This window comes from Notamacropus eugenii, chromosome 1, assembly GCF_028372415.1.
Source record: "Notamacropus eugenii isolate mMacEug1 chromosome 1, mMacEug1.pri_v2, whole genome shotgun sequence".
NCBI classification, from domain to species: domain Eukaryota; kingdom Metazoa; phylum Chordata; class Mammalia; order Diprotodontia; family Macropodidae; genus Notamacropus; species Notamacropus eugenii.
In genome coordinates this window covers 543,282,274-543,308,027 of record NC_092872.1, presented here as the reverse complement: position 1 = coordinate 543,308,027, position 25,754 = coordinate 543,282,274, and the positions used below count along the sequence as shown (strand labels likewise).

Sequence of the window (25,754 nt, the reverse complement as noted above, 5' to 3'; positions counted from 1 at the left end):
AGACCTTTCTGAAGCCACAGTGGCTCTCAGGTAGAGGACCATCTTCCAGGTGAAGAATCAGCCTACCTTTAAAGAGATGGACAACGGAGGCATTCTTGAACTCATGGGGGATAACCTCCTCTTGCCCTATAACCTGGAAAATTTCAGTCAGCTTTTGTATGAGCAATGGTCCCCCTACCTTGTAAATCTCAGCTGGAATAGAATCAGAACCAGGTGCTTTGCCACATGAAAGGAGCCTAATGGCACTCAAAACCTCTTCTTCAGTTGGCAGTTCAGCTAAGGAGGGATTGACTTCAACCTGAAGTAAATGGTCAATGGCCTCAGCATTGATTGATGATGGTCTGTTGAGAATACTATGGAAGTGTTCAGTCCATCTCTCTAGGATCATGTCCTTATCACTAACCAATGTGGCTCCATCAGCACTGAGTAGTTATGATGCACCATAGGTTTTTGGTCCATAAATAGCTTTCAGGGAATCATAAAAGTGCTTTGGATTGTTCCTATCAGCATAAAACTGAATTTCATCTGCCTTCTTACTGAGCCAGGAATCCTACATCTTTCTAAGTTTTGCTTGTACTTTGCTTTTGATGGAATTAAAAGCTGCCTTCTTAGAGATTGATGAACTATTCTGCTGGCAAATTCTGTGTACTTCTCATTTTTCATTTAGCAGCTTCTGTATTTCCCTATCATTTTAATCAAACCAGTCTTTGTGTTCGTGAGTGTTCTGACCCAGATAAGCAAACGCAGTGCTGTACACCAAATCTCTGAAAGCTGCCCATTCCTTTCTGCTCCACTGTTGCCAACTGTGTATTGGCTCAACTTTCCCGCCAAGTCAGCAACAAACTGTTCATACTTTGATTAGCTTCCAAAATGTCACGTCACTATTGGACAAAGAAATCACCTCCATACCCAGGCCACTTTGCAGCCTTAGGCCATCTAATCAAAGAATTTATCCTTACCCAAACCTAAGAACACAATGGACTTCCCCACCTTCTATTAAATTCTGGTAAATTTGGGTGGGGTCTGACCAAAATCAAGGTGAGAACTCAAGGGCATTATCAGTAATGTGCTTCAAGAGACTGAACTTTGAATGAGGACTACAGAAAAATGGGTAACTCTGGATTTCCCCAATTCATTGGTTGTTAATAATTATTTCTCTCATATCCCACAAGAATCCTTATGATATACATGACCCATTGATCCTTAGAATCTACATTCCTATGCATCCCAAAGCGAATCATTTTGTGGGATTGGGAAAACAAACATTGCTCATCCACTTACCTGCATCTTCTGAGTAGCTTACAGAAATATCATGGAGAATTAGCAGGAACTTTATCTACTACTCTACCTCTAAGAATGTGCCTTTATTCCTCCAGGTACAGTACTATCCTCTTTCTTCTCCAAAATTATACACAGTTCTAAAATCTTTTCCTTCTTGGAAGCCAGTGCCAATCTCAAGAATTCAATCTATTGCAGACTCAAGAATCTGGGAGCTCTCAAACTCAGAATTACCCATGACACAATCACCAAGGTTGCAAATGTCTCTTCTCAACATTACTAGTCTCTGACCTGTGCTCAAGGAAACAGGAAATTAAGAGAAGGCAGTCAGGACCTGGAGGTACTGATGGGGTACTTCAGCTTGGAACCCAATCCTAAAACCACATCTCTCTCCAGCCCAAAGATCCCATCTCTGGCAATAACTCATGAGCGGGCCGCAGTGGAACAAACTATCTCTCCTTGTTACAAGAACAACCTGACCTCTGTGGAATTTCCCTTGTATGAACAGAACTGTCTTGTAGCAACAGAACTATCTTGTTCTGATTCCCACAGTTACCCTATACAATCCAGAGGTCAAGCTATAGATGTCATTTCCTGAGGCTATCTTGTTACAGATGTAGCAAACCACAAACACACTCCTTACAAGTCCCTTGCCCATCCAGAATTTCCAGTAGTGAATGATGCCTGAGTCCAAGGTACAGAAAATGAATGTTTACCACCTAATTAGCATACTTGGCATACAAAGCACTGTTTTTCCTATAGAGGTTTTAGCATCGCCTCCACCCACTTATTCTGCAAGTTCCTTAAGGAACTCTGCACCCTATATTAGCTTGACAATAAACTTTTTGCCAAGAGACTAGAAGACTGCTTGAGTCAAAGAATTCTTTCTAGATGACTCTGCCTTGTACCGAGGCAGTTTGGGGTCTCTGTACCCCTAAACCACATCATTTAAGGTACCACCTTCTCAAACTCACCTAACCAAACACAGGCTACTCATCATGTGCTTCTCCTACGTCTCCATCTTCAGCCTTAGGGGACAGAAGAAAATCCATTCCCCACAATCCTTGCTGCACCCTAGTCGGAAACCTAAAGGAGATAAAGCCTAGGAAAAGAAAAAAAGGGGGAAACTGTTTCACAGTTCATTTTTATACCACAGAGAACAGGTAACTTAACAAAAGTCTGTCCTCTTTGACTCTCAGTTGGCAGTCCTCTTGGAGGCAACCAAAATCACTAGAAACCAATCAAAGAAGTTACCTGTGTCTCCTCAGCAAGGGTCTAAGGTAGATGTGGTTTCCATAGGAGCTAACCTTTCCAGCAAAAATCTACATCTGTAATCTCTTCAAGTGTACTGGCAGACTCATTTAATCATAGGCTCCTCTGATCAACTTTGTCACACAGTAAAACATATGTATTTTAACAATTCTAAATAACTATACATCAGGGGGTGAGGATCATTTTCAAAATAATGTCCATTAACACCTGCCCCCCCCAAAAAAACCCTAAAATTTTAAAACTTCAATTTTACTTTGTATTAGAGAGAAAAAGGAGTTTTCAGTTTAATAATATAAAACTTCTATTAGGCTAAATAAATAAAATGTATACTTGTTCGAATAAAGCAAACACTTAAAATTTACATTTCCATACTCTTATCTCCTTAAAAAGAGAAAAACATCAGGAAAGGTAAAGAGAAGGAGGTGGGGAGAATCACACAAAGGAAGGTAGTTGAAAAGAGGGACAAAGGAAGTCAAAAAATTGAGAGAGGAGCTCATTTCTATCAAGAGGTGGTACAAGAAAGGCAAAAATGAATTCAAAAGTGATGAATGACAGCACCAAAAGAGACAGTAAGAGAAGATGAGGATAGCCCATTGATTTTTAGAGCTGCTGTTAGGGGACAATCAGGCCCTCACACAGCACGGCCCTCGGTGCCTGCAGGAAAGGGGGACTACTAAATGGACCACGGCACCAGAGCCGGGCTGGTACTTCCTACAGTGCCCAAGACACACCTACCCTAGTCAGAGAACCTAGACTGGAATAATGCATAAACTGTGCGACCCTGGACGAAGTTACTTCTCTCTGGACCTTCCCCCAGCACCCTTATGACTCTGGGCAGGTCGCTTCCCCTTTCTGACTCAGTTTCCCCTCTGGTAAAGTCCCGTAAAGCCCCTTCTGGTCTTGACTTCACGTGAGACCAAGGCAGACCCCAAATGCGACGGAAAACCCTGGCTGTGAAGTCAAGGCGGCTGGGCTGAAATCCTGGGCGACGCCAGGGAAGTTACTTCACCTCTCTGGGGCTCAGGCTCTTCATCTTGTAAATAAACGAGTTGGGCTAGGTACTGCTAACGCCCTTTCGGTTTAAGCTACGTAATCCACGGTAGTTTTCTTTCCTCTTCCTTCTCCGAAAACCTTGGGTATCTTTGTCCCCCTCTCCGAAGTTAGCAACCACAGCCGGAGGGTGACGTGACACCGGTGCCTTCCACCCCGGACTCTGCGCAGGCGCACCAAAGGGCTCAAAGAAGGCCTTTCGCTCCAATACTCGCCCCACCCCCCGACCCCCGCGCTGCAGACCGGCGCCGGACAGTGACGTAAGCAGACGTGACGCCGCAGAAGCGACGCTGACGGAGTTTCTCCAGGAGCTTTCGCGAGTTGTTTAAGGGAAAAGCTAGTGAAGGCGCCATGGAGGCCACGTGTAAACCCAAGCTGTCAAAGAATCTCATGAGGATGAAGGTAAGAGACGTCGCGGCGGAAGATAGTGCGGCGACGTCCCCGAGGGCGGCCGAGGCTGCGGGAGCAGAGAGGGAGGCCGAGGCGGCGACGTCCCCGAGGGCGGCCGAGGCGGCGGGAGCAGAGAGGGAGGCCGAGGCGGCGACGTCCGCGAGGGCGGCGAGGCCCCGAGGCTAGTCTCAGAGGCCTCGGTCTGGGGTGGCAGAGGACAACTGGGACCGGACCGTGTAGGGCTTTGGATGCCCGACTCCGAGGGCCGGACTTATTCACCGAGCGATAAGAAAAAACAAAGAACCTTAGCAGGTTTTCTGCAGCAGGGTCACGTGGTCAGAAATCTTAGAAGGGCACGTTCCTCTGCCATCTGGGCCCGCTGCTACGTAAATCGCTTTGTGAGGACTGTTTTTACATGGTCCACATTGCTGTCTTTCCCATCAGAGTGGAGCTCCTGGAGAGCAGGGAGTGGGTTGTGCCTTTCTTTGTAGACCTCGCACTTGGTATAGTGCTTGGTATGCAGCAGGCACTTAAATGTTGTGTCTCCACACTTCACCCCTTTGCTGTGAACATCTCCCAGCTTCATCTTTGCCTCTCAGAAATCCTCAGACTCAGTTGAAGTGCTCCCTGCTACATGAACCCCAGATGCTAGTACTCTCCCATGCAGAGTCACCTTACTTCCATTTTGTATGTCTGTACATGTACATGTTGTCTCCCCTGGTAGGATACAAGCTTTTTGAGGACAGGGACTCTTTCACTTTGGGCTGTGGATCTACAGTACTTAGTAGCAGGTGCTTAATAAATGCTTGGTTATCTCATTTAATGCTCACAACAACTCTGTGAGGTAGCTACTATAAGAAGGATTAGTAGGTAAATGTGAAGATAATCCAGAGAGGGAAGGCATGTCCTAGCATTAACCAAGTTGGAGAGAGGCTTCTTGTGAAGATAGAGTTTTAACTTGAAGATGAAAGAATCAAGGGAGGCAAGGAGATGGAGATGAGAAGGAAGAGAATTCCAGGCATGAGGACAATCAGGGAAAATGCCTAGAGTCTGGAGGCCAATTTAACTAAACTGTAGAGTACATGAAAAGGGTTAGTAGGGAATAAACATGGAAGGGGGGCGGGGCAGGGTTGGAGGCACATTGTGAAGGGCTTTAAATGCTAACAGGTAGGTTGCCATTTTATCCCACAAGTAATAAGGAGCCACCAAGGTTAAGTAGAGGAGTGACATAGTCAAACCTGGGCTGTAGGAAAATCACTTTGGCAGCTGTGTGAAGAATAGACTGAAATGTTGAGAGACTTGAAGGAAAACCATTTTGAAGACATTAGACAAGTGCAAGTGAGAGGGGTGAGGGCCTAAGGCTGTGTGGATGGAGAGAAGGAAGCTAATATGGGAGGTGTGTGTGGGTAGATTTGGCAAATAAGTAGAGGTGGGAGCTGAAGAATGTCAAGTCAAAGCTCTCCACCAATTCTGCAAATCTGGATGACTGGAAGGATAAGTAAAGGCTACTGGAAGTCTAAGTAAAGCACTTTGTTAATAATGACTGATTTATAGTGCTTTACATGTATTCTCATTTGATTCTCAGTTTCCTCTTGAAGTTAAACATGATCACCTCAGAGGGCAAAGCCATTCCCAAGCCTCCCCCTTTAAGGTTCTGGACCCTCCTGGCTTAAGAGTGATTATCAGTAATAACTGTTGCTGTTTCCCTCCCAGCTTGATTTAGTTATTCTTTCTTTGGCTCATTAAAGGAGCCATCCCCTGACTAGTTCTTAAACAGGCCTATTCACTGAATGGGAGCCACCTCACCCTAAGTGAGTACTTTGGCCTAAAGGTCTCAAGGTCTTCCTCCGCATCCTGGGTCATCTCCAGTCATCCTGATGAATGTCCGGTCACTGGATTCAGATGGCTCTGGAGCAGAAGTGAGGCTGGTGACCTGCACAGCCCTCCCTCACTCAAAACAAAGTCAAGTGCAAGTCATGTCATCATTTCTCTGATGTCATGGTCTTCTTCGAAAATGAAGGATGAACACAGACAGACACAGACTTTGTATTTCCTATTTACTTACACCTCTAGGGTTTTTTTCTTTTGCTTCTAGTATAATGTAAGCTTCTTAAGGGCAGAGGCCTTTTGTTGTTGTTAGCCAGTACATAAAATATTTATTAAGCTCCTATTAAACGAGGCTCTGAGCTAAGGCCCTACGGTTAAAAAAAATACAGTCCTTTTCCTCAAGCTCACCGTCTGATGGAGGAGACAACAAGCAAACAGATGCTAAAATCAAGGGCGGGGGTTTACTTTCTGTAGAAGGTGGGATTTTAGCTGGTACTTGGAGGAAGTCAGCAAAGCTGGGAAGCAGAGATTAATTAGGTGGGAGGGAATTTCATTTTTTCGTTGTATCCTTAGCATCTGGAATAGTACCTAGCACATAGTATACCTATAAAAAGAATATGGGATAGATGAGTGAATGAAGGTTCAGACTGAATTGGAAAGGAGAGGCTGGAGGCTGAGAGAATTGGTAGGAAAAATTTTTAAAAATCCACACAATTGATTTGGGCTGTGTGAGTAGGAGGTGATAATGAGAGATTGGAAAAGTAGAATGACATGATTTAGGAACAGTTAGCATGGTGAGGGAGTGTCATTTGTGAATTAAAGTTGATGCTGAGGTTTGGTCATTTGGAGAACTGGGGATACCATTGACAAAAAGATCCATGTGAGTGGAGAATAGTGGTGGTAGGAGATGAGTCTTGTTTTTAAGTTTGAGATGCTTGCAGGACATCTGACTATTAGAGGTTTTTCAAAGATGTTTGGAAATGGTCAGAAAATTCAAGAGAGAAGAATTGGAGTTGAAAATAGAAATTTGGGAATCAGCACCCAGATAATAATTGTTTAGCTTTGAAATCCATGGCAGAGTTTTAATTAATCTAAGGAGTAATTTGTAGCCATTAGAGGCTCCAGAAAGAAAGGAAGAGAATTCTGAGCCTTTTTGTATATCTCTCCTCACTCTCTTTGTGTCTCTCACCTATCTTTGTCTTTTTTTCCCTTTTTATTTGGCCATAAAATGGAATTGAATGTTTAAAGTGTATTATTTATTTTCAAATCAGCCAAATTTAACTTTGTATACATCCATCTTAGTCTTATAGTAATTATGATCTACAAATATATTGCTAGTCTTAATGAAAATGTGAGAAGGAAATAGGGTTTGTTTTTTTTTTTTAATTTTTCTATTGCAGTCCATAACTACAACCACTCAGTTGACCAAAAGCTGTATAAAAGACAGGATTCCCCTTTACAAAGACTCTCCTTCATTAAAGAATCTGTCCTGTATATTTTAAAACCATACAAGATTCCTTGGTATATGTAAATACAGAGATAATTGTTCAATGACCTTTTAATTATTGTCAAGTAAGACAAAACTAGAATATACCCGCTCCAAAACTGGGTGAAAGCCAAAGGTTTTCATCATTGTTGTCATGGAAGATATACTGCCCATGGTCCAGTTGGAATTGGAGATTCCCTGTAGATGATGAGATTTTTTAGGTGATATGCTGATTGCATCGAGCCCCAAAACCTCATGATTAGTCAAAAGACTAATCATGGGACTATCAGTTTATTCAGGAAGATACAAATGAATGCAAGTGCCTATTGTCCAGACTATGAGATAAATAGATGCCTATTGACGTCAATACTTATATTTGGCATAGGCATTGCAGGTGGACAATGAATTTGACCCAGAAGTGAATAAGAAGAATGGAGTAGATTACGCTCAAGATTTTTTGCAGTACTGTTTATGATTCTAAACTCCTGAACACACTCTCATCTTTTATAATTGGTCTTGTTCCACTGAAACTCTATATTGGCAAATCTTGTTATATTATCTCCTTAGAATCAGAATTAGAATTAACATAAAGGGCAATGGACAGACACAAGTTAATTAAAAACGACATGCCTCATTTTCTTATACTTCCCTTTATTGCACTTCTCAGAAATTGCATTTTTTACAAATTGGAAGTTTGTGGTAACCCTACAGTGAACAAGCCATTCAGTACCATTTTTCCAACAGCATGTGCCCACATCTTGTCTCTGTATCACATTTTGAAAATTCAGTATTTCAAACTTCATTATTATTATTATTTCTGTTATGGTGATCCGTAATCTTTGATGATACTATTGTAAATGGTTTGGAATGCCATGAATTACACCCATATAAGACAGCAAACTGAATGGATAAATATTTTGTGTGTGTTCTAACTGTTCCATTGACCAGCTGTTCCCAATGTCTCTCCCTCTTCTTTGCGCCTCCCTGTTTCCAAAAACACAACAATAATTGAAATCAGGCCAATTAATTGTCCTACGGGGGGGTTCTAAGTGTTCAGGGGAAAGGAAGAATCAATGTATGTGGCCAACTTCACTGTTAACTTATTTTAAGAAATTGCCACAGCCACCCCTGCCTTCAGTCACTACCTTGATCTGTTAGCAGCCATCAGTATCAAGGCAAGACCCTCTGCCAGCAAAAAGATTACTACTTGCTGATGGCTCAGGTGATGATTAGCATTTTTTTAGCAATAAAGTATTTTTTAATTAAGGTGTATACAATTTTTTAGACATAATATTATTGCATACTTAATAGACCACACTTAAGTGTAAATATAACTTATATGTACTGAGAAACCAAAAACTTCACGTGACTTGCTTTGTTGGAATATTCACTTTGTTGGGGTGGTCTAGAACTGAACCTGCAATATCTCAAAGGTACGCCCTTATTACAAATGATGACCTCTGCTTAAAAGGATGTTTTAAGGGATATTATATAGGAAATGTATGTTTAGAAAAGAGGTGAACCAGTCATATATTGATAAGAGATGGACAGATAGATGGACACCCAAGAGTAAAAACTCCAAATTGTTTAGAAAATTCTCTTAAGTCCATCAGTAAACATTTACTAAATATTTACTGTATGCCAGGTATATGCTAAGGATAAAAAGAAAGTTAAAAACAGTTCTCTTCCTCAAGGAGCTCACATTCTAATAGGGGAGAAAGGATGCAAATAACTGTACATATTAGACATACACAGTGTCTCAAAGGGAAGGAAGAATGAGGGTTGGGAGGAGGCATTGGAACATCAGGTATGAGGAACAGCACATCAGCCAACATAAATGGAACAGAGTTTCTGGAGAGGGGTGCAACGTAAAAAGATGCAGACGATAGAAAGGGGCCAGGCTGCAAGTGGCTTTGAATGCCAAAGAGGATTATATATTTCATCCCAGAAGTAATGCCTGGAATTTATTGAATATGTGTATATTGGGAGAATAGTGGGGAGAGACAAAGGTCAAACCTTTGTTTTAGGAAAATCCCTTTGTCTTCTGATCAGAGGATGGATTGGAGTGGGGAGAAACTTGGGATGGAAAGATAAATTAGGAGGCTATTGCAGTGATCCAAGAGTCACACAAAGATGGCTTTGTCTCATACCAACAGAAGGAATAGTCATGGATACATGAAAGTATTAAAGTTAAAAACTCTCTTTAGCTCATTACTTGACTGATCATATTGTTTTTAATCCAGTTCATGCAAAGGGGGTTGGATGCGGAAACTAAAAAACAGCTAGAAGAGGAAGAAAAGAAAATAATCAGTGAAGAACACTGGTACTTGGATTTACCTGAACTTAAGGAGAAAGAGTAAGTTTATTGGAATTTGTATCTGCGACATCACATTTATCCAAAAGAAATTTTCTGTAAATAAGAGTAAATTAAATGCAAATGAACTGCCTAGGAAGATTTGCTAATCTTTTATTTTCTTCAGTTTGTTGTTATTTGCCAGGGGAAAAATTTATGAGGTAGTATATTCAGACTTGATCTTTTCTTTAGTTAAGCCATCTCTGCCTTTTCCCTTGTGTCTACTAAGAACCTAAAATTGGCTAGTTTTGCATTTTATTCTTGGCTTTATTTGCTACTCTTTATTGCAAATAATAAAGACACGGTATTTATATAAATATATTTCCCCTTTTAGGAGTTTCATAATAGAGGAGCAGAGCTTTATGCTTTGTGAAGATCTTTTGTATGGAAGAATGTCATTCAGAGGGTTTAATCCAGAAATCGAGGTATTTAATAGTTACTCCAAATCTGAGATTTTTCTAATTTAATTACTTCTACCAGTAATGGATTTTTTAAAAATAATTTATCCTTATTGGAAGATAAGAGGTCTTAGAGTATATAGGACAGCATCTTGTCTCATTGTCATTTGAAGATAGGACTTCATAATCCCAGGCTTCTGTAAGAATATTGAGATTTTGATTCAAATGATGGTATTTGTTCTGAAATTTTTTTTTCACTGGTCTTTACAGATATATCTCCCTTTTATGTATCTGGAGTTTCCCTTTAAATTATTGTGTAAATTAAATTTAAATTCTTATGTATAGGATTTAAAGGCAACCTAGGACACATTCTTTTATCAGTCTATAGAGTGGTTATTGCCAGAAGAGACATTAGAGGTCATCTGGCCAGCCCCTGTATTTTGCAGATGAGGTATATGAGGCCAGAGGTGAACTGATTTGCTTTATGGTCACAGAATTTATAATTACCAGACCCAGAAGAGAAGCCAGCTAATCTAACTCAAATTTAGTGCTCTGTCTATTATGTCATGCTTTAAACAAGTAATCGTTACATAATTTATCTATTCATCTGGATTTTCATAAATTAGGTTTGTGATGAAATAAGCATATGCAATAAAAATTTGTTCCCCGTTAGTTTGAGGAATTTTAATGGTTTCATTTAATTAGCTAATACTAACTGTCTACTGTGTACTCCTGTCCTGGGAAGGGAAGCAGTGTAGAGATGAATTTGCCACTCTCCATGTCTTCAAGGAGTTTATAATTGGGTAAACTAACCATTATGGTAGAGAGAAGGCAAGGAGCTGGGTAGAAAGAGGATACAGAAAAAATGAGTGGGAGAGAAACCCAATCATAGGTAAAGACCATCTTAAAGATATGGAAACCATAACCAGATGAAAGTCTGTAGAAAGCACACCTGAAAGAGAGGCAAGGAAAGTTAATCAGATATGCCTAAGAAATGCCCTACTTGTGTAAAAGTCTACAGAAGGTGCCAGAAGACCCAACGATTATTATCAGGATGTTGGCAATCCTGGGCTAGCCCCTTAAAGGTCTTGGGTCTAGACTTATAAGAAGGTCTATTAACAGGAAACTTTCCTTCAAAGTATTCTGTAAGTTTTTCCAAGGTGAGTTAGGTAGTGTCACTATCCAAATGTGCAAGAGTCCATTTCCAGGGGGTTTCTGGAGTTTGGCGTTTACCAAAGTAGGTATATCAATAAAATAAATGGCTCATCTTTGTAGAGCATTTCAAATTTTATAAAATACTTTATACACATTCTTGTTCGATCCTCACAACAGGCCTGGAATTATTAATATTTTCCAGATGAATAAATAGCTTCAGAGAAGTAATGTGACTGGACCTTTGACTGGATATTCATCTCAGAGCTAAGAAGTGTCTTAAGCAAATTCTACCCTTGGTCTTTTCATTGTGTGCTCTATTCACTAAACTACATTATACAACCCTTTGGCTTCTGGGCTGTTGGATTTTATCATGCCTCTGAGCCATACTTACTTGTAACATAGGGGCGGCTAGGTGGTACAGTGGATGGAGCACCAGTGCAGGAGTCAGGAGGACCTGAGTTCAAATCTCACCTCAGACACTTGACACTCACTAGCTGTGTAACCTTGGGCAAGTCACTAAACCCCAGTTGCCTCATCCTGGGTCATCTCCAGTCTCCTGATGAATATCTGGTCACTGGATTCAGATGGCTCTGGAGGAGAAGTGAGGCTGATGACCTGCCCTCCCTCACTCAAAACAAAGTCAAGTGCAAGACATGTCATCATTTCTCTGATGGTATGGTCGTCTTCGGCAACAAAGGACGAACACACACACACTTGTAACATAGCAAAGCTGCCATCAGTAGCATGATTGCATGAAAATGCAATAAAGATTCTGTGAACTGATACCACTTGGTATGTGCCTTAATTTCAGACACACACTAGCTAGCAAGTTCAGTGGAAAGATCAGTGGAATGGAAGTCAGGAGTCACTAGGTCCAGTCTTCACTCTGCTTCTGTAACCACTTAATTTATTTGACCCTAAGTTTTCTCATCCATGACATGAGGATGGTTTCTAAGGCTCTTTTAGTTAAAATACTATGAATCTGAGTCTAAAAAGTTTTCAAGTAGATATATCTTAAGTAATTTTTAAGTGGATTTCAAGAAAACTTAAAATTCAGGTAAAAGTTAAAGATACTTGTATTTTGAGAGGCAAAAATGGAATTATAAACCAAATGAACTTACTGTAATAACATCTGCAGTCAGTGCAAACTTCCTTGGCCATGTTTTATAGTAATACACAATAATTTCATCTGCATGGGAAACTTTTAACACTACAGTTCATATTTAATCTGACAACTTAGGTAACCAGCAGACAACTCCTTGAGGTGCTTGGTGACTTTCCAGCAACACATAGCTATTGAATATCAGGTGGGATCTGAACCCAGGCCTTCCTGAAGCCAAGTCCAACATTTTCTAATTCCAGGCTTCCTTATCATCCGTTTTTTGTCATTTAAAAATGTTATTGATGGTTTACAATGTCTTAATTTTTATACAATTGCTCTGAATTTTTTTTATAGGTAATAGAGTGGCTAGGTGTCCAGAGGATTAAAATGTATTCAATAAGAATAGTCTGGGGACAATATTGTATAAATTGAACAGAAAAAAACTGATTTGGGCATAGAGATTTATTCAAAACAAAATACTTTAGAAGATCTTTCAAACAACTTTTTGACCAAATTCTGTCACTTAAAACCAGGGAGAAGTTATTTCTTATCCCAGCAAAAATCTCAGCATTGAACAGGTGACCAAAGTGGAATGTACTTATTACAAATAAAAAGCTTCACCTTCTGTGTCCTCCTTGGTAATTTCAGTTACTTTCACTGAAGTGTATAATTTTTTTAAAAAGTACTGATTTCCTGAACTTCTTTGGGACAGTATTTTTTTTTTTTTTAGTTGAACTCAAGATACTTACTGTTACCAGCCCAACAGTAGTCCAAAGCAGCCCCAGGATCCCAGTATCCAGGGATTTTACAAAGAGATAGTGTGTGATAGTGACAAGAGTTATTTGTAGTTAGAAAACCTGGGTTTTACTTTTAACTGTATTATTACGTATGTGGGCTTGAGCAAGTAATTTCACCCTTCCTTTTCCAATAATTGCAGAAGAGATTGTATGCTCTCTTAAATCCCTTCCCAACTTTACTAGCTATAATTATTTTTTTAAGTTTCTAAGTGTAGAAGAAAAGACACTGGCCTAAAAGTCATAAATCCCACATTCCCTAGCCTATCTGTGCCATTAAATGCAAGTATCTTAGCATTTGTGGACCACTGTTTCTCTAATAACTCAGACTTGCTTAGTAAAATCAGATTAGAGTAGATAATCTCTAAGGTCCCTTCTAAATCTTAATAATTTGTAATTCTATGACTTCCTTAATTTGCATGGTGTAATAGTACATTAAATTAAAATTAAATTTAAATTGTTTTCTGCACACCCAGGATCCTTGCTGAGATCAAAGAACATCTGGGTCATGTTGAAGTTGCTTACCTGCATTTAGAATGGCAGAGCCCTAAACACACGTTTTACATGCTTTAACAATCATAGATAACGTCATCTTCAGAACTGACCTGAAACCAGCTTCATATAACTGGTGTTGGTCACTCCATCCCCTTCTAATTCTCCCGCACCTACCAAACCAAAGACCCATCTATGTGTAGTTTGCATATCTCAAGCAGCCATTGACCTTCCTATTAACACTATGTATGGGTATCACATCCAAGCAAGAATCTGAAAATGTTTCCTTTAAGGTAGGTTTGATTTTGCTTTGTGATATTAAGTAGTTCACTTTATTCTTATTTCTTGATAATAGGAAAAGGGCTAAGGGAATCACATGATCCTTAAAAATAAGGAGAAAATTCTTGCCTACATTTATTAATTTCTAGTAGTGTGACATATTTAGGACCTATTATTTTGGCTTGGTTTTGTTTATTTGTTTTCTAAGAACTATTGAGTAACAGACTGCTAGAAGTTGACACTTTAATTCTTTACAAGTTAGGGAAAGTGGTTTCAAACTCGATTTCTCTCCTGCTTTTTCTTGCTCTCCTCACTCTCCCTTTTTGCCAAAACGAAGCAGTCTTGCATAAAGCCAGAACTGGACCAGCTCTAATGCTTTTTTTTTTCTTTTTAAGAAGTTAATGGTCCAAATGAATGCTAAACACAAAGAAGAAGAAGTTGAAGATGTAACAATGGAGGCTGATGTGTCTGATGAAGAAATGGCCAGAAGGTAACTGCTTTAAGAAAGCCTTATTAAGAAGGCATCAAGTGTCCCCAACTTACCCAGGTGTTTCTGCCAGTAGTTCTCCCCCATGGTTGAGAGGTTGGCAGGAAGGGGTATGACTCTGACAATACGTGATTTGAATCAGCATTCTTTTCTAAACCCAGTCTGCTGTTTAACCAGGCCAGGACAGCTAGTCTTAGTGCTTCTGATAACATGATGATTAATATATAACTCATTCCTTTAATTTAATAGGAAAAAGTAACATGGTGATTTCCTGACAATGAATTTAAGTATTTTGTCCTAGGTTTGCACAGTTCTGCAGACTCCAAGTCTCCACTGCACATTCTAGGCTTTTCCTAGTACTGGTTTTGATTATGCTCAATAATTTCATGTTACAAATACCACTTGAGATTATAATGGAAACTGAATTTGCTATTATAATTTCTTTGTAGGTACGAAACTTTGGTAGGCACAATTGGAAAGAAGTTTGCTAAAAAGAGAGATCGAGCACAATATGATGAAGATGAAAATGGTAACATAAAACCAGTTAAAGCTAAAAAGACATTTTTAAAACCTCAGGAGTAGACTAAGCAAAATATACAGGAAGATCTCCAGTATATTTTGAAACTATTTCTAATTAGAGTTGGTTGTATAATTAGTAAGGTTATACTTATTTGTAAAGAAATTTGTAACTTTTGAAACATATGCTGTTCCAGAAACAGATGTGTGATGGATGTTATACATCCTTGACTGAGGGGTTGTCATTGACCATTGGGTCTTTAGCCTTGATCTGTTAAATGTAATAGGAAATTGTTCCCTAAAGCATTTGAGTTGAGAGAACAGTTGTTTCCTCTGCCTGATCATTTATTTCAAATCTTGGATATAAAATGACAGTACCATTTAAAGTACCCTTGATATGTTTATATTTTATTTTAAAATATTAAGGCAAGCCAATAAATTCATCTGGGAATAAGGAAATTTTATGGCACAGGTCTTTTATAGGGAATTCATTCATGTGTCTATATGAACAGTTTGGAAATGTTATCATGAATTGTGATAACTCCCATTCTGCGAAATATTTACTTGCTTTCAAGTGAGGTTACTACTTCTGGCATTCAGCATACTTGTCTTGATGAATGTTTGCAGCTCCTAAAGATGGAAAAATATGTCCTGAAATAAAGTTTTTTTTTTTCCTTCATGTGCTTATTGGTTTTTTGAGTCAGCAAATTAAACCATATTATGTACAGTCTATTGTACTAGACCAAGGTGAACACAGAAATGAATAAGATGAAGTCCTTGTCTTCAAGTTGTTTACGATCTAGGAGGGGAAATAAGATATGAACACAGATAAATACAGTACAGTTTAAAATATAATAAAGTATATAGGTGATAATATAGTACAATGAGATCTGATTGAGGAGAAGCACTTCCAGTTGGAGAAGTAATTTATACATTCAGGCAATTATATTTCAATTCACTAATTTAATATCAAATAAGGAATTTTTTTTTTGAAGTTCCTTGTAACTCCCTCCCTCAGTGCTACTGTGAGAAACAAATGAGATAATGTATATAAACGTTCTACAATAGAAGGTGGCGGAAGTAGTAATAACATAGTCAGATTTGAGGTAGTAACACAAGTTTATATTTTTCATCACAACAGCCTTATGAGTTAGATTATGCAACTGTTATCCCCATTTTATGCATGAGGAAACTTGACATTTAGAAAAGGAAAGCGATTTGTCTCTGGTTACATTGCCCATGTCAGGAGCTGGAATTCCTCATCTTGTTTTCTTTCCACTAATAGTGCTACCACAGAGAGGTAGATCCTTTATGAATGACATTCAAAGGCAATACCACAACTGCTTAACTGAAATAGCCTAGGACAGTGGCAAATAAGTTCAACATACGTTTATTAGGCATCTACTCTGCTAGCAAGAGCGCTAGATTTGCAGTCAGGAAGAAGACTTGGGTTGAAATGCCATCCCCAATACTGGGTGACACTGAGCAAGTCCCATAATCCCTTGGAGCCTCATATTCCTCATCTCTCTGGATCTGTGATTGCTCACAGATGACTGGTTTCTCATCTGCAAAATGAAATTAATCCTGCCTATAGTAGCTACCTCACAGAGTTGTTGTGAGCATTAAATGAGATAACCAAGAATTTATTAAGCACCTGCTACTAAGTATTGTAGATACACACCCCAAAGTGAAAGAGTCCCTGTCCTCAAAAAGCTTGTATTTTACCAGGGGAGATAACATGTACATGTACAGACATATACAAAATGGAAGTAAGGTGACTCTGCATGGGAGAGTACTAGCATCTGGGGTTCATGTAGCAGGGAGCACTTTAACTGAGTCTGAGGAATTCTGAGAGGCAAAGATAAAGCTGGAAGATGTTCACAGCAAAGGGGTGAAGTGTGGAGAAAAAACATTTAAGTGCCTGCTACATACCAAGCACTATACTAAGTGCTAGGTATACATAGAAAGGCAAAACACACTCCCTGCTCTCCAGGAGCTCCCACTCTGATGGGAAAGACAGCATGTAAACTATGGGAAAACAAGGTAAGTGTGAAGATAATCCAGAGAGGGAAGGCATGTCCTAGCATTAAGCAAGTTGGAGACAGGCTTCTTGTGGAAGATAGAGTTTTAACTTGAAGATGAAAGAATCAAGGGAGGCAAGGAGATGGAGATGAGAAGGAAGAGAATTCCAGGCATGAGGACAATCAGGGAAAATGCCTAGAGTCTGGAGGCCAATTTAACTAAACTGTAGAGTACATGAAAAGGGTTAGTAGGGAATAAACATGGAAGGGAAGGTGGGGCAGGGTTGGAGGCACATTGTGAAGGGCTTTAAATGCCAAACATTTAGGTTGCCATTTTATCCCACAGGTAATAAGGAGCCACCAAGGTTAAGTAGAGGAGTGACATAGTCAAACCTGGGCTGTAGGAAAATCACTGGCAGCTGTGTGGAGGATAGGCTGAAGTGATTGAGAGACTTGAAGGAAAACCATTTTGAAGACATTAGACAAGTGCAAGTGAGAGGGGTGAGGGCCTAAATTAGAGTAGAGGCTGTGTGGATGGAGAGAAGGGAGCTAATATGGGAGGTGTGTGTGGGTAGATTTGGCAAATAAGTAGAGGTGGGAGCTGAAGAATGTCAAGTCAAAGCTCTCCACCAATTCTGCAAATCTGGATGACTGGAAGGATAAGTAAAGGCTACTGGAAGTCTAAGTAAAGCACTTTGTTAATAATGACTGATTTATAGTGCTTTACATGTATTCTCATTTGATTCTCAGTTTCCTCTTGAAGTTAAACATGATCACCTCAGAGGGCAAAGCCATTCCCAAGCCTCCCCCTTTAAGGTTCTGGACCCTCCTGGCTTAAGAGTGATTATCAGTAATAACTGTTGCTGTTTCCCTCCCAGCTTGATTTAGTTATTCTTTCTTTGGCTCATTAAAGGAGCCATCCCCTGACTAGTTCTTAAACAGGCCTATTCACTGAATGGGAGCTACCTCACCCTAAGTGAGTACCTGAATAGACCTTGGCCTAAAGGTCTCAAGGTCTTCCTCTGCATCCTGGGTCATCTCCATTTACCCTGATGAATATCTGGTCACTGGATCCACATGGCTCATGAGGAGAAAATGAGGCTGCTGACCTTGTATGGTCCTCCCTCAAAACAAAGTCAAGTGCAAGTCATGTCACCATTTCTCTGATGTCATGGTCTTCAAAAATGAAGGAAGAACACAGACACAGACAGACATTTAATTCTCACAACACCTGTAATAACAGGTGCTTCACCATGTTACAGATTAGGAAACAGCACAAGAAGTAAAGTGTCACCTACGTATAACTAAAAAGTGTCTGAGGCAGGTTTCAAACTCAGGCTTTCTGACTCCAAGTCCAACACTACAGTATCACATGCTGTCTCCTAACTAAAATTCTGATTTAAGTCAGTCACTGACAAGAGTGATGGAAGAGATTGTAAGTTAATGAAATAACTTGGCTTTCCTGAAAATTCTTCACCAAATAAGCTATCAGATAATGTGTAGCTATGGAAAAAGGCCTACTATGCAGAATACATCCCCAACACCCCTTCCACCAACTGAAGACAAAGGTGAAGGGAGAGATTCTAGAAATTTGGCCTCTCTGAAAAAAAGAGCCCTACTGTGCGGAACACATGCTCGACACACCTTCCACCAACTGAAGACTCCTTAGATGAAAAAGTTCTCTAAAAAACCACTCCCTCAATTATATGAATTTTTACAGCTCAGTATCAGTTACAATAGTCAGTTCAACTTGAACTGTTTAATCTGAGAAGGGAGGGAGTAATTTTGAAGGCAAGGATATTTTTTTACTTGTTGATACGGCAGGTGAGTAAATATGATCTTTGGACAGCACAAGGGTCATCGCAAAATGGAGCAAACACTTCAGAGTATCACCAAGGCAATATTCACAGGACTGGTGGTGACTATGAATATGCCAGCATAGTTCTCAATCACAAAGTATAATAGACTCTATATAGAAGGCAGAAGAAAAACATTTTATTTAGACACCAGAAAGCTAAATTCCAGAACCAGAAAGCTAAATCTGTCATGGTGACCTAGAAGTTAATAAACATGATCACAGCAGGGGGGCAAAGTCATTCCCAAGCCTCCCCCCTTCTGCCAAGGCCGCCTCACAAGCAAACACTCATGAGCCTGAGCCTTGCCATGCCTGGCTGCCCCAGATCACCCTTACTTACTTCCTCTTGATTCTGCTCCACCCTTCGTGTTCCACCTATTCAGCAAGCTCCTCCCACTTAGGCTTCCCAGTGATTTAAGCAAGTTACATGGGCCTGTTAATGAATGAGAAGAATCTTTCCATTTAAATTGCTATTACAACTGGTTTTTTAGAATGGGTAGGTTTTTCCCTGGCTTGGCTATAACTCAGATATTTGAACTAGGACAGATTCCTCACCTTAAACTGAGGTCAAGGCTCTATGTTTTCTTTGGTGTAAACAGTGGCCTCCTGATATCCAAATGTCCAGAACACTGGATTTGAAGTTGTTGAGGTTTAGGGGTGCTGGAACCCCGAAATAGCAACATGCAGGTCCTACCCAAATGAATTCTACCCAAGCCTTCTTTTAGCCAAAGCAAAACCAAGTTTATCAAAACTCTACCATACTGGCCAGTCCCTCAAGGGATCTGAGCATTTATAATGCCAATGTAAACAGGCCAGATTGAATCTGAGCACTTTCATGGAAACCAGATGGATCTTATCTATAAAAATACTGTGGGAGGGATCTCGGGGTGGCCAAGTAGTCTGGGGTGACTAGAGGCGGGATCTATGGAGGATCTTGGTGGGAATGGGGCCTAGATAGGATCAAGGGTGGGAAGTAGCCAGAGGTGATCTGGAGTTAACAGAATGGAGGGAAACTGAGGTGTAGACCCAGATGAAAGGCCAGTTGATAGACAGTGCAAGTTCAAGGAGAGTTCAAGAGGGTTTCCAGAGCCTATACCCATGAAAATCAGTTCAGATCCCAACCCTGCTGCTTTTTTCCCTTTTTCCAACTGCTTAACAGATATCTCTACTTGAATATCTGACTGGCACTCCCCTCTCCTGATTGGACAGTGACCTAACCCCTTCAAGGGTCCAGAAGTGGAATGGGCTACCTTAAGAGTTGGTAGTTACCCCATCCTTGGAGTCTTCAAGCAGAGACTGGATTACTGTCAGATATGTCATGATAGAGATTCTTTCCATGTATGGGTTAGGCTAGATGACCAGTTAGATTCCTTCTGACTCCCAAATTATATGATTCTCCTGCCCCTCTATATCTCAGGATTAATAAGTAGAGGCTCTGACATTCTAGGGATTAAACATTTTTTCCAACATGCTTTTGGTAATGAGGTTTCTGAAACCTCAGTGTCACTCTGGTAGTTTTGCCTGTTTTGGGGAAATTGTTTTGTGGAAGTCAAGGTAGGGAAGTTTGGGGTTTTATTTTTTTTCTTGTTGTAAAATGTTTTTTAACCTCAAAATGTAACATGCAAAATTTATCAACAAAATGTTTTGAAACCTTCGTAGTCATGGTACATCTATTTTCTCATCCCAATAGCTGCTCAATAGATTTTGCCTTACTAAATCGTAAAAAGTTTGCCACCCTGTTTTGGGACAAGCTTTTTCTCTAGGGAGATATTGAATATATCCTTCAGAATCTTCTCAATCTCTTCATGTTCCAGAATCTTAAACTCCACCAAATCCATGTTTTCCTTGTAATTGAATTTTCTGTGAGTAAGAGTCCAGCCAACTAAACAGTAAACTCCATCTTCTGTTTGCAGAGAACAGAAAGACTGGCCTGTAAACACAGACTTAGGAGAAGTCTGAAGGAAGATATTTGTAGATTCAAATTCTTCTACTGTTCGTGGCTGGAGAGTAAAAGAGTAGATATGGCGTAATTCATCTTTTTCCAAGAGATCAGAGTTCTGAAATTCTGGGTTTGGAATGAATTGTTTCCGTCTTATTTGGTCCAAGTACCAGATTCCATTGTCTTCTTTCAAGCGGAAGATGCATGGAGTCTGAGGTTGATCCTTTCCAGAAACCAGTTCCATTGGCTGCCATATTTGATAAGACCTGCCAAACGCACCATCCACTATATAGGCTGTCTCACCTATTGTGACTTTTAGGAGCAGGTGAATCATAGGGCTATACCGCTTCCTTAAGGTGCTGTAAACATCTCCCCCTAAAATTGTAGTTTCATAGCCCATTGTGGTCAAGACCCAAAAGAGAAGGTGATTAACTTCTAGACACCACCCACCCCTCTTCCTCCTCACAATCTTGTCATACGCAGCCTCTAAGCTCAGGTCTAGGGATATTCCACAATGAATGTCCAAGTTCTCAAAAGGTATAGCTTGGACACTGTGTTGCATCACTTCAGTTAAAGTCTCCAAATCCAGTTTCTCACTGGAATGATTATAATGGATCCTTGCAAAGTATTCTCTGATGTCCATGTTCCCTGTAACAAAGTAACACAGTCTCAGTTGATAGAATACTGCGAGGGTAGCACCAGGTGGTAGAGACTTTGATAGCCAGTTTAAGAAATGTGAGCCTTACTCAGCAGACAATAAGTAGCCAACAGTAGACCTTGAGCAGGAGAATGAGAGGATCAGATTTATGCATGAAGAAGATTCATTTGGCAGTACTGTGAAATTAGATTAGATATATGTATTGATAATGTATTTTTGCTTATTGTTAATGTAATTTTGGTTCTTAATAAGAAGATCTTTCCCATCCATTAGTAGGCCCATGTGACCTGTCTGGGTCACATGGAAGTCTGAGTCACATGAAGCCTGTGATGGGAGGAACTTGCTGAATGGGTGGAAGAGGAAGAGTCAGAGCTAGAGCAGAGCTGAGAGGAAAGTGGTCAGGGGTCTAGTCAGAGCTAATAAGGATGCAGGCAAGCAGACAGCTGGGGAGTGTGAGTGAAAGAGATTGTGATGTTGTTTAAGAGGGCCTGCTTGTGATTTGTTTAATGAAGCTGGTTTGTGAGAAGCCTAGCAGGGAGCAGGCGTGGGGATGGTGTTGTCCTCGACATTGTTATCGTGTATAGACTTTTGTTACTATGATGATTTGGCTTTATGAATAAATGTTTTGGTTCTGTTTTCCAAGTGAAGAGTGTGTTGTATTTCACTATTTAGAATTGAGCTGGGACATTCATGGCCACCATAGGCACTATGAATATCACACTGGCGCTACAATAGAGTCAGGAGGGTGGAATGGAGATAGCTTTAGCTATTGCAGCAACCTAAATGAGTGGTAGTAGGAATCCATGTTCGTATGGTGGTAATAGAGATGATGCCATTTGTAATCTTCCTTAATGCCCATGCTTTCCCACTGTGATTATGTCCAATCTATACTGACTATATCTACTTCATATATAGTTATTTGCATATTATCTCCTCCATTAGCCTGTGAACTCCTTGAGAGCAGGGGCATGGTTTTTTGGTTTGGTTTGGCTTCCTTTCTTTATATCCCCAGGACTTAGAACATCACCTGGCATGGGAAAGGTGCTTCTTAATAAATATTGACTGACTTCACTTGACATGTTGGATGAAGGAGATACCGAAAAGGTAGAACTGCCAGGACTTGGTAACTGACTAGACATGAGAAGGCAAGGAGAGAGAGAGAAGAATCCAACATGGGATACTGGGTGAGTGCTGCTGCCATTAACAAAAGGTGAAACCAGAAGGAAGAGTAGGCTTGGCTTTGGACATTTTGATTTTGAAGTATCATTGAGGTTTCCAGACACAGAGAGCCAGAAGACACTGGTCTAAAGCTTGACAGGGCCAGAGGATGTAGACTTAGTAGATATTTCCATAAAATTAGGAGTTGCATCTATAGAAGTGAATGAGAAAAGAATTAAGACCGAAGAAAAGAGGAATAAAGATAGAAGCTTGGGAAACACTCACTTTAAGGGAAGAATTTGAGAAGTTAATAAAGGAGATAGTAAAGAAGCAATTATAAAAGAAAAGAGGAGACCCAAAAGTTTAGTCTCTAAGACTAAGGCTCTTAACCTCAGGCTCCATGGAACCTCAAGAGGTCCGTGGATATATTTCAGAGGGTTCATGAACTTGGATAGGAAAAATGTTTTGATAACTGCATTTTAACATACTTGGTTTCCTTTGTAACCACATGAATTTTATTTTATGCATTTAAAACATTATTTGAAGAAACAGTCCATAGGCTCCTTCAGATTGCCAAAGGAATCCATGACACAAAAAAAGTTAAGAACTCCAGCTCTAAGCAAAAGCACGAAAGAAAAACCCATAGGATATGGGGATAGTTAATAGTGTCAAATGCTGTAGAGTTCAAGAAGGATGAGGGCTGAAGCAAAGGACACTGTTTTGGCAACCAGGTTGTTGGCAATGATTGGCAAAGCAGTTTTAGTGGAATTGAGGGAGCAAAAAGTCAAATTTCAAGGGGAAAGAGCCAGAAGGAAGAGAAAAGGACATTGGACTTAAACACAATTATGGATACTAATCCAGTTATGGATATAAATGTCTTTTTTCAGAATTTTGAACATGAAAGGTAGAAAAAAATTATCTAGTATTTGAATATGGAAAATGAATCTATGTAAATCTCAATCCCAAAGCAGTGATTGGCAATGAACTAGCATTTTGTTTTGGCCATGGCATCTCCTAAATACTGGTGATTAAAGCATGGAAGGACTTTAATCTTCTTTGGCAGAGGGCATATCCACAGTAATAAACTAAAATCTTGTTAAACACAGAAGTAATTACAATGCTGTTTATAATTAAATCATTTTCTTTTTGTAATAGACAAGTTATAATTAAGTGAAACATCCTAAGATCATAGAATTTGTTCAGTTGTTTTTCAGTCATATCTGACTTTGTGACCCTGTTTGGAGTTTTCTTGGCAAAGAGACTGAAGTGGTTTGCCATTTCCTTCTTCAGCTCATTTTACAGATGAGGAAACTGAGACAAGCAATGTTAAGTGACTTGCCTAGAGTCACATAGCTAGTAAGTATCTCAGGTCAGATTTGAACTCAAGAAGTTGAGTCTTCCTGACTTCAGGGCCAGCACTCTATCCACTGTATCATCAATCACAGATTTAAAACAAACCTTAGTGGCCTCTCATTTTACCAATAACTGAGTCCCAGTTTTTGCTCAAATTCACACTATGGCAGGGCCAAGATTCAAACCCAGGTCCAAGTATGAGATTCAAACCAGGTGCTGACCTAAATCCAGCATTTTCCACTTTTCTGCTCTGCATATATGATAGATTTCAATGACCTTAGATGGGGGAAAAAGTTACATATTTATTTTCACTAAATTCTAAAATTTGTATGTTCCTTCAAGAATGAATATAGGCAACAAAATGTGATTCCAAAAGAGGATCCATGAACTTCACCAGACTACCAAAAGGGTCTGTGACACTGGACTAGGAATAAAATGAGTTAGACCAGTTCAGAACACAACCAAAATACCGCATACTCAAAGGTGCTTAATCTAGGATCCATCAGCATTTTTAAAAATATATTCTAACTATATTTCAATATAATTTATTTCTTTTATGACCCTATGTATCTTATTTTGTCCCTAAAAGCACTACCTTGAGAAAGGGGGTCATAGGCTTCACCAAACTCCTGGTCTGCTGTCATAAAAAGAGGTAAGAATCCCTGATCTACTTGGTGGGTGGGCACTCTCAGAACAGCAAACAAGCTGGGCAAGTGACAAGGTGGGAGCTAGAGAGAAACATGGAGCACATTAACAGTCTAATGCAGCCAGCCTTGTAAGCTAATAACTGAAGTTGGTATAGGTCAAACCTCCCAAAGACTCCTGGGAAACCCAGTCTCACTTAGAGTCAGCCTAATAGAGACAACAGATGAACTTGGTGTTCTCAGTCTTCCTGATTTCCACCCAAGACAGAAGGAAATGTTCTGAAACAGTCCAGTGACATAAAGAGAACAACAATTTCAGGGATAGCTGGTGAAAAGAACACTTACAGCAATGAGGAACTTCCTGTGGGCAGGCGCTGGGGGATACCTAAAGCAGCCGCAGGGCTGAGAAGATGAGTTCCTGCAGTCACACCAGCTAAGTCAGGCAAGGGCTAACCAGGGTTTCTTCCCAGGCTGAATGAGCAGATAGCCAGGCACTTACAGGCCTCCAGACCCAACTCCAAGGCCAGTTAATGCGGAGCCTCCACCTTCTTCCCTGATCTCCATAGACTCTTGGTTCTCATTGGCTCTGGGGACAACTTATTTCTAGGACCAGTTTCCTTCCACACCCTCAGGTTTCTGGGACATGTAGTCTTAGACTTTCGCTAACCTCTTTCAGTTTTTGTTTCTGTTCAATAAGGCTAAGCACCTATTCATTGGCTGGTCTGCCCTCTACAGGAGGAAGAGAATACGACCCCAGCTCTTTCCCCCAAAGAGTAACCTTCTAGTGGAGGAGGTGAGGCTCCTCCACACAGAGCAAGTAGGGATTACAACATAGCACAAAATCAAGAAACCAAATTGTGATTTTGATCACGAAATCATTCATTTAGAGCTGGAAGGAACTTTAGATGCCACCTAGGCCAACCCCTTTGTTGTACAGATGAGGACGAGAAAGTTTAAATGATTTTTCCCAAGTCATACACAAGATCAAAAGTTACAGTCAATTTCTGAACTCAGGTCACCTGCTTCCAAATTCCATATGTGTGTTTCTACTGCCTATTTTGGTTCCACTCTAAAATTTTATATCTCCCTCTCTTCACAACTGTCTCTGATGTGGATAGACACAGTGCCCTAAGAGTTAAAATAATACTGATTGACTTTGTGAAGCTCTTGGTGCCCTAAAGTCTCCCCTTGCTACAAAACTTTCCCTTATCCTGGACCATAGAATTCCTTGTCCCCACCCCTCATCC

General features: G+C 40.1%; 2 protein-coding genes across 3 annotated transcripts; one reads left to right on the top strand and one right to left on the bottom strand.

Moving 5' to 3' along the window:
* Positions 1–3,791: 3,791 nt before the first annotated feature.
* Positions 3,792–15,558, top strand: MPHOSPH6 (M-phase phosphoprotein 6). 2 transcript variants are annotated; one of them, XM_072634207.1, is made up of 5 exons: positions 3,792–4,002; positions 9,547–9,659; positions 9,991–10,081; positions 14,275–14,366; positions 14,813–15,558. In XM_072634207.1, the coding sequence occupies exons 1-5, from the start codon at positions 3,952–3,954 to the stop codon at positions 14,943–14,945; spliced, it is 480 nt and encodes a 159-aa protein (XP_072490308.1). In that variant the 5' UTR covers positions 3,792–3,951; the 3' UTR covers positions 14,946–15,558. The 2 variants fall into 2 exon arrangements, with proteins under 2 accessions (XP_072490308.1, XP_072490307.1); XM_072634206.1 differs by having other exon boundaries at positions 14,272–14,366.
* Positions 15,559–20,196: 4,638 nt separating this feature from the next.
* On the bottom strand, positions 20,197–25,089 carry LOC140520316 (arylamine N-acetyltransferase 1-like). The gene is made up of 2 exons (XM_072634205.1): positions 24,853–25,089; positions 20,197–21,342 (listed from the first exon to the last, which is right to left on the bottom strand). The coding sequence occupies exon 2, from the start codon at positions 21,335–21,337 to the stop codon at positions 20,468–20,470; it is 870 nt and encodes a 289-aa protein (XP_072490306.1). The 5' UTR covers positions 21,338–21,342; positions 24,853–25,089; the 3' UTR covers positions 20,197–20,467.
* Between the last annotated feature and the right edge of the window lie 665 nt (positions 25,090–25,754).

Excerpts from the sequence above, each read along its gene's own strand:
- LOC140520316 (XM_072634205.1), bottom strand. The coding sequence starts at position 21,337 with ATGGACATCAGAGAATACTTTGCAAGGATCCATTATAATCATTCCAGT.
- MPHOSPH6 (XM_072634206.1), top strand. The coding sequence starts at position 3,952 with ATGGAGGCCACGTGTAAACCCAAGCTGTCAAAGAATCTCATGAGGATG. Across the intron at positions 9,660-9,990 it reads CCTGAACTTAAGGAGAAAGA|GAGTTTCATAATAGAGGAGC; the intron begins GTAAGTTTATTG and ends TTCCCCTTTTAG. Across the intron at positions 14,367-14,812 it reads GATGAAGAAATGGCCAGAAG|GTACGAAACTTTGGTAGGCA; the intron begins GTAACTGCTTTA and ends ATTTCTTTGTAG.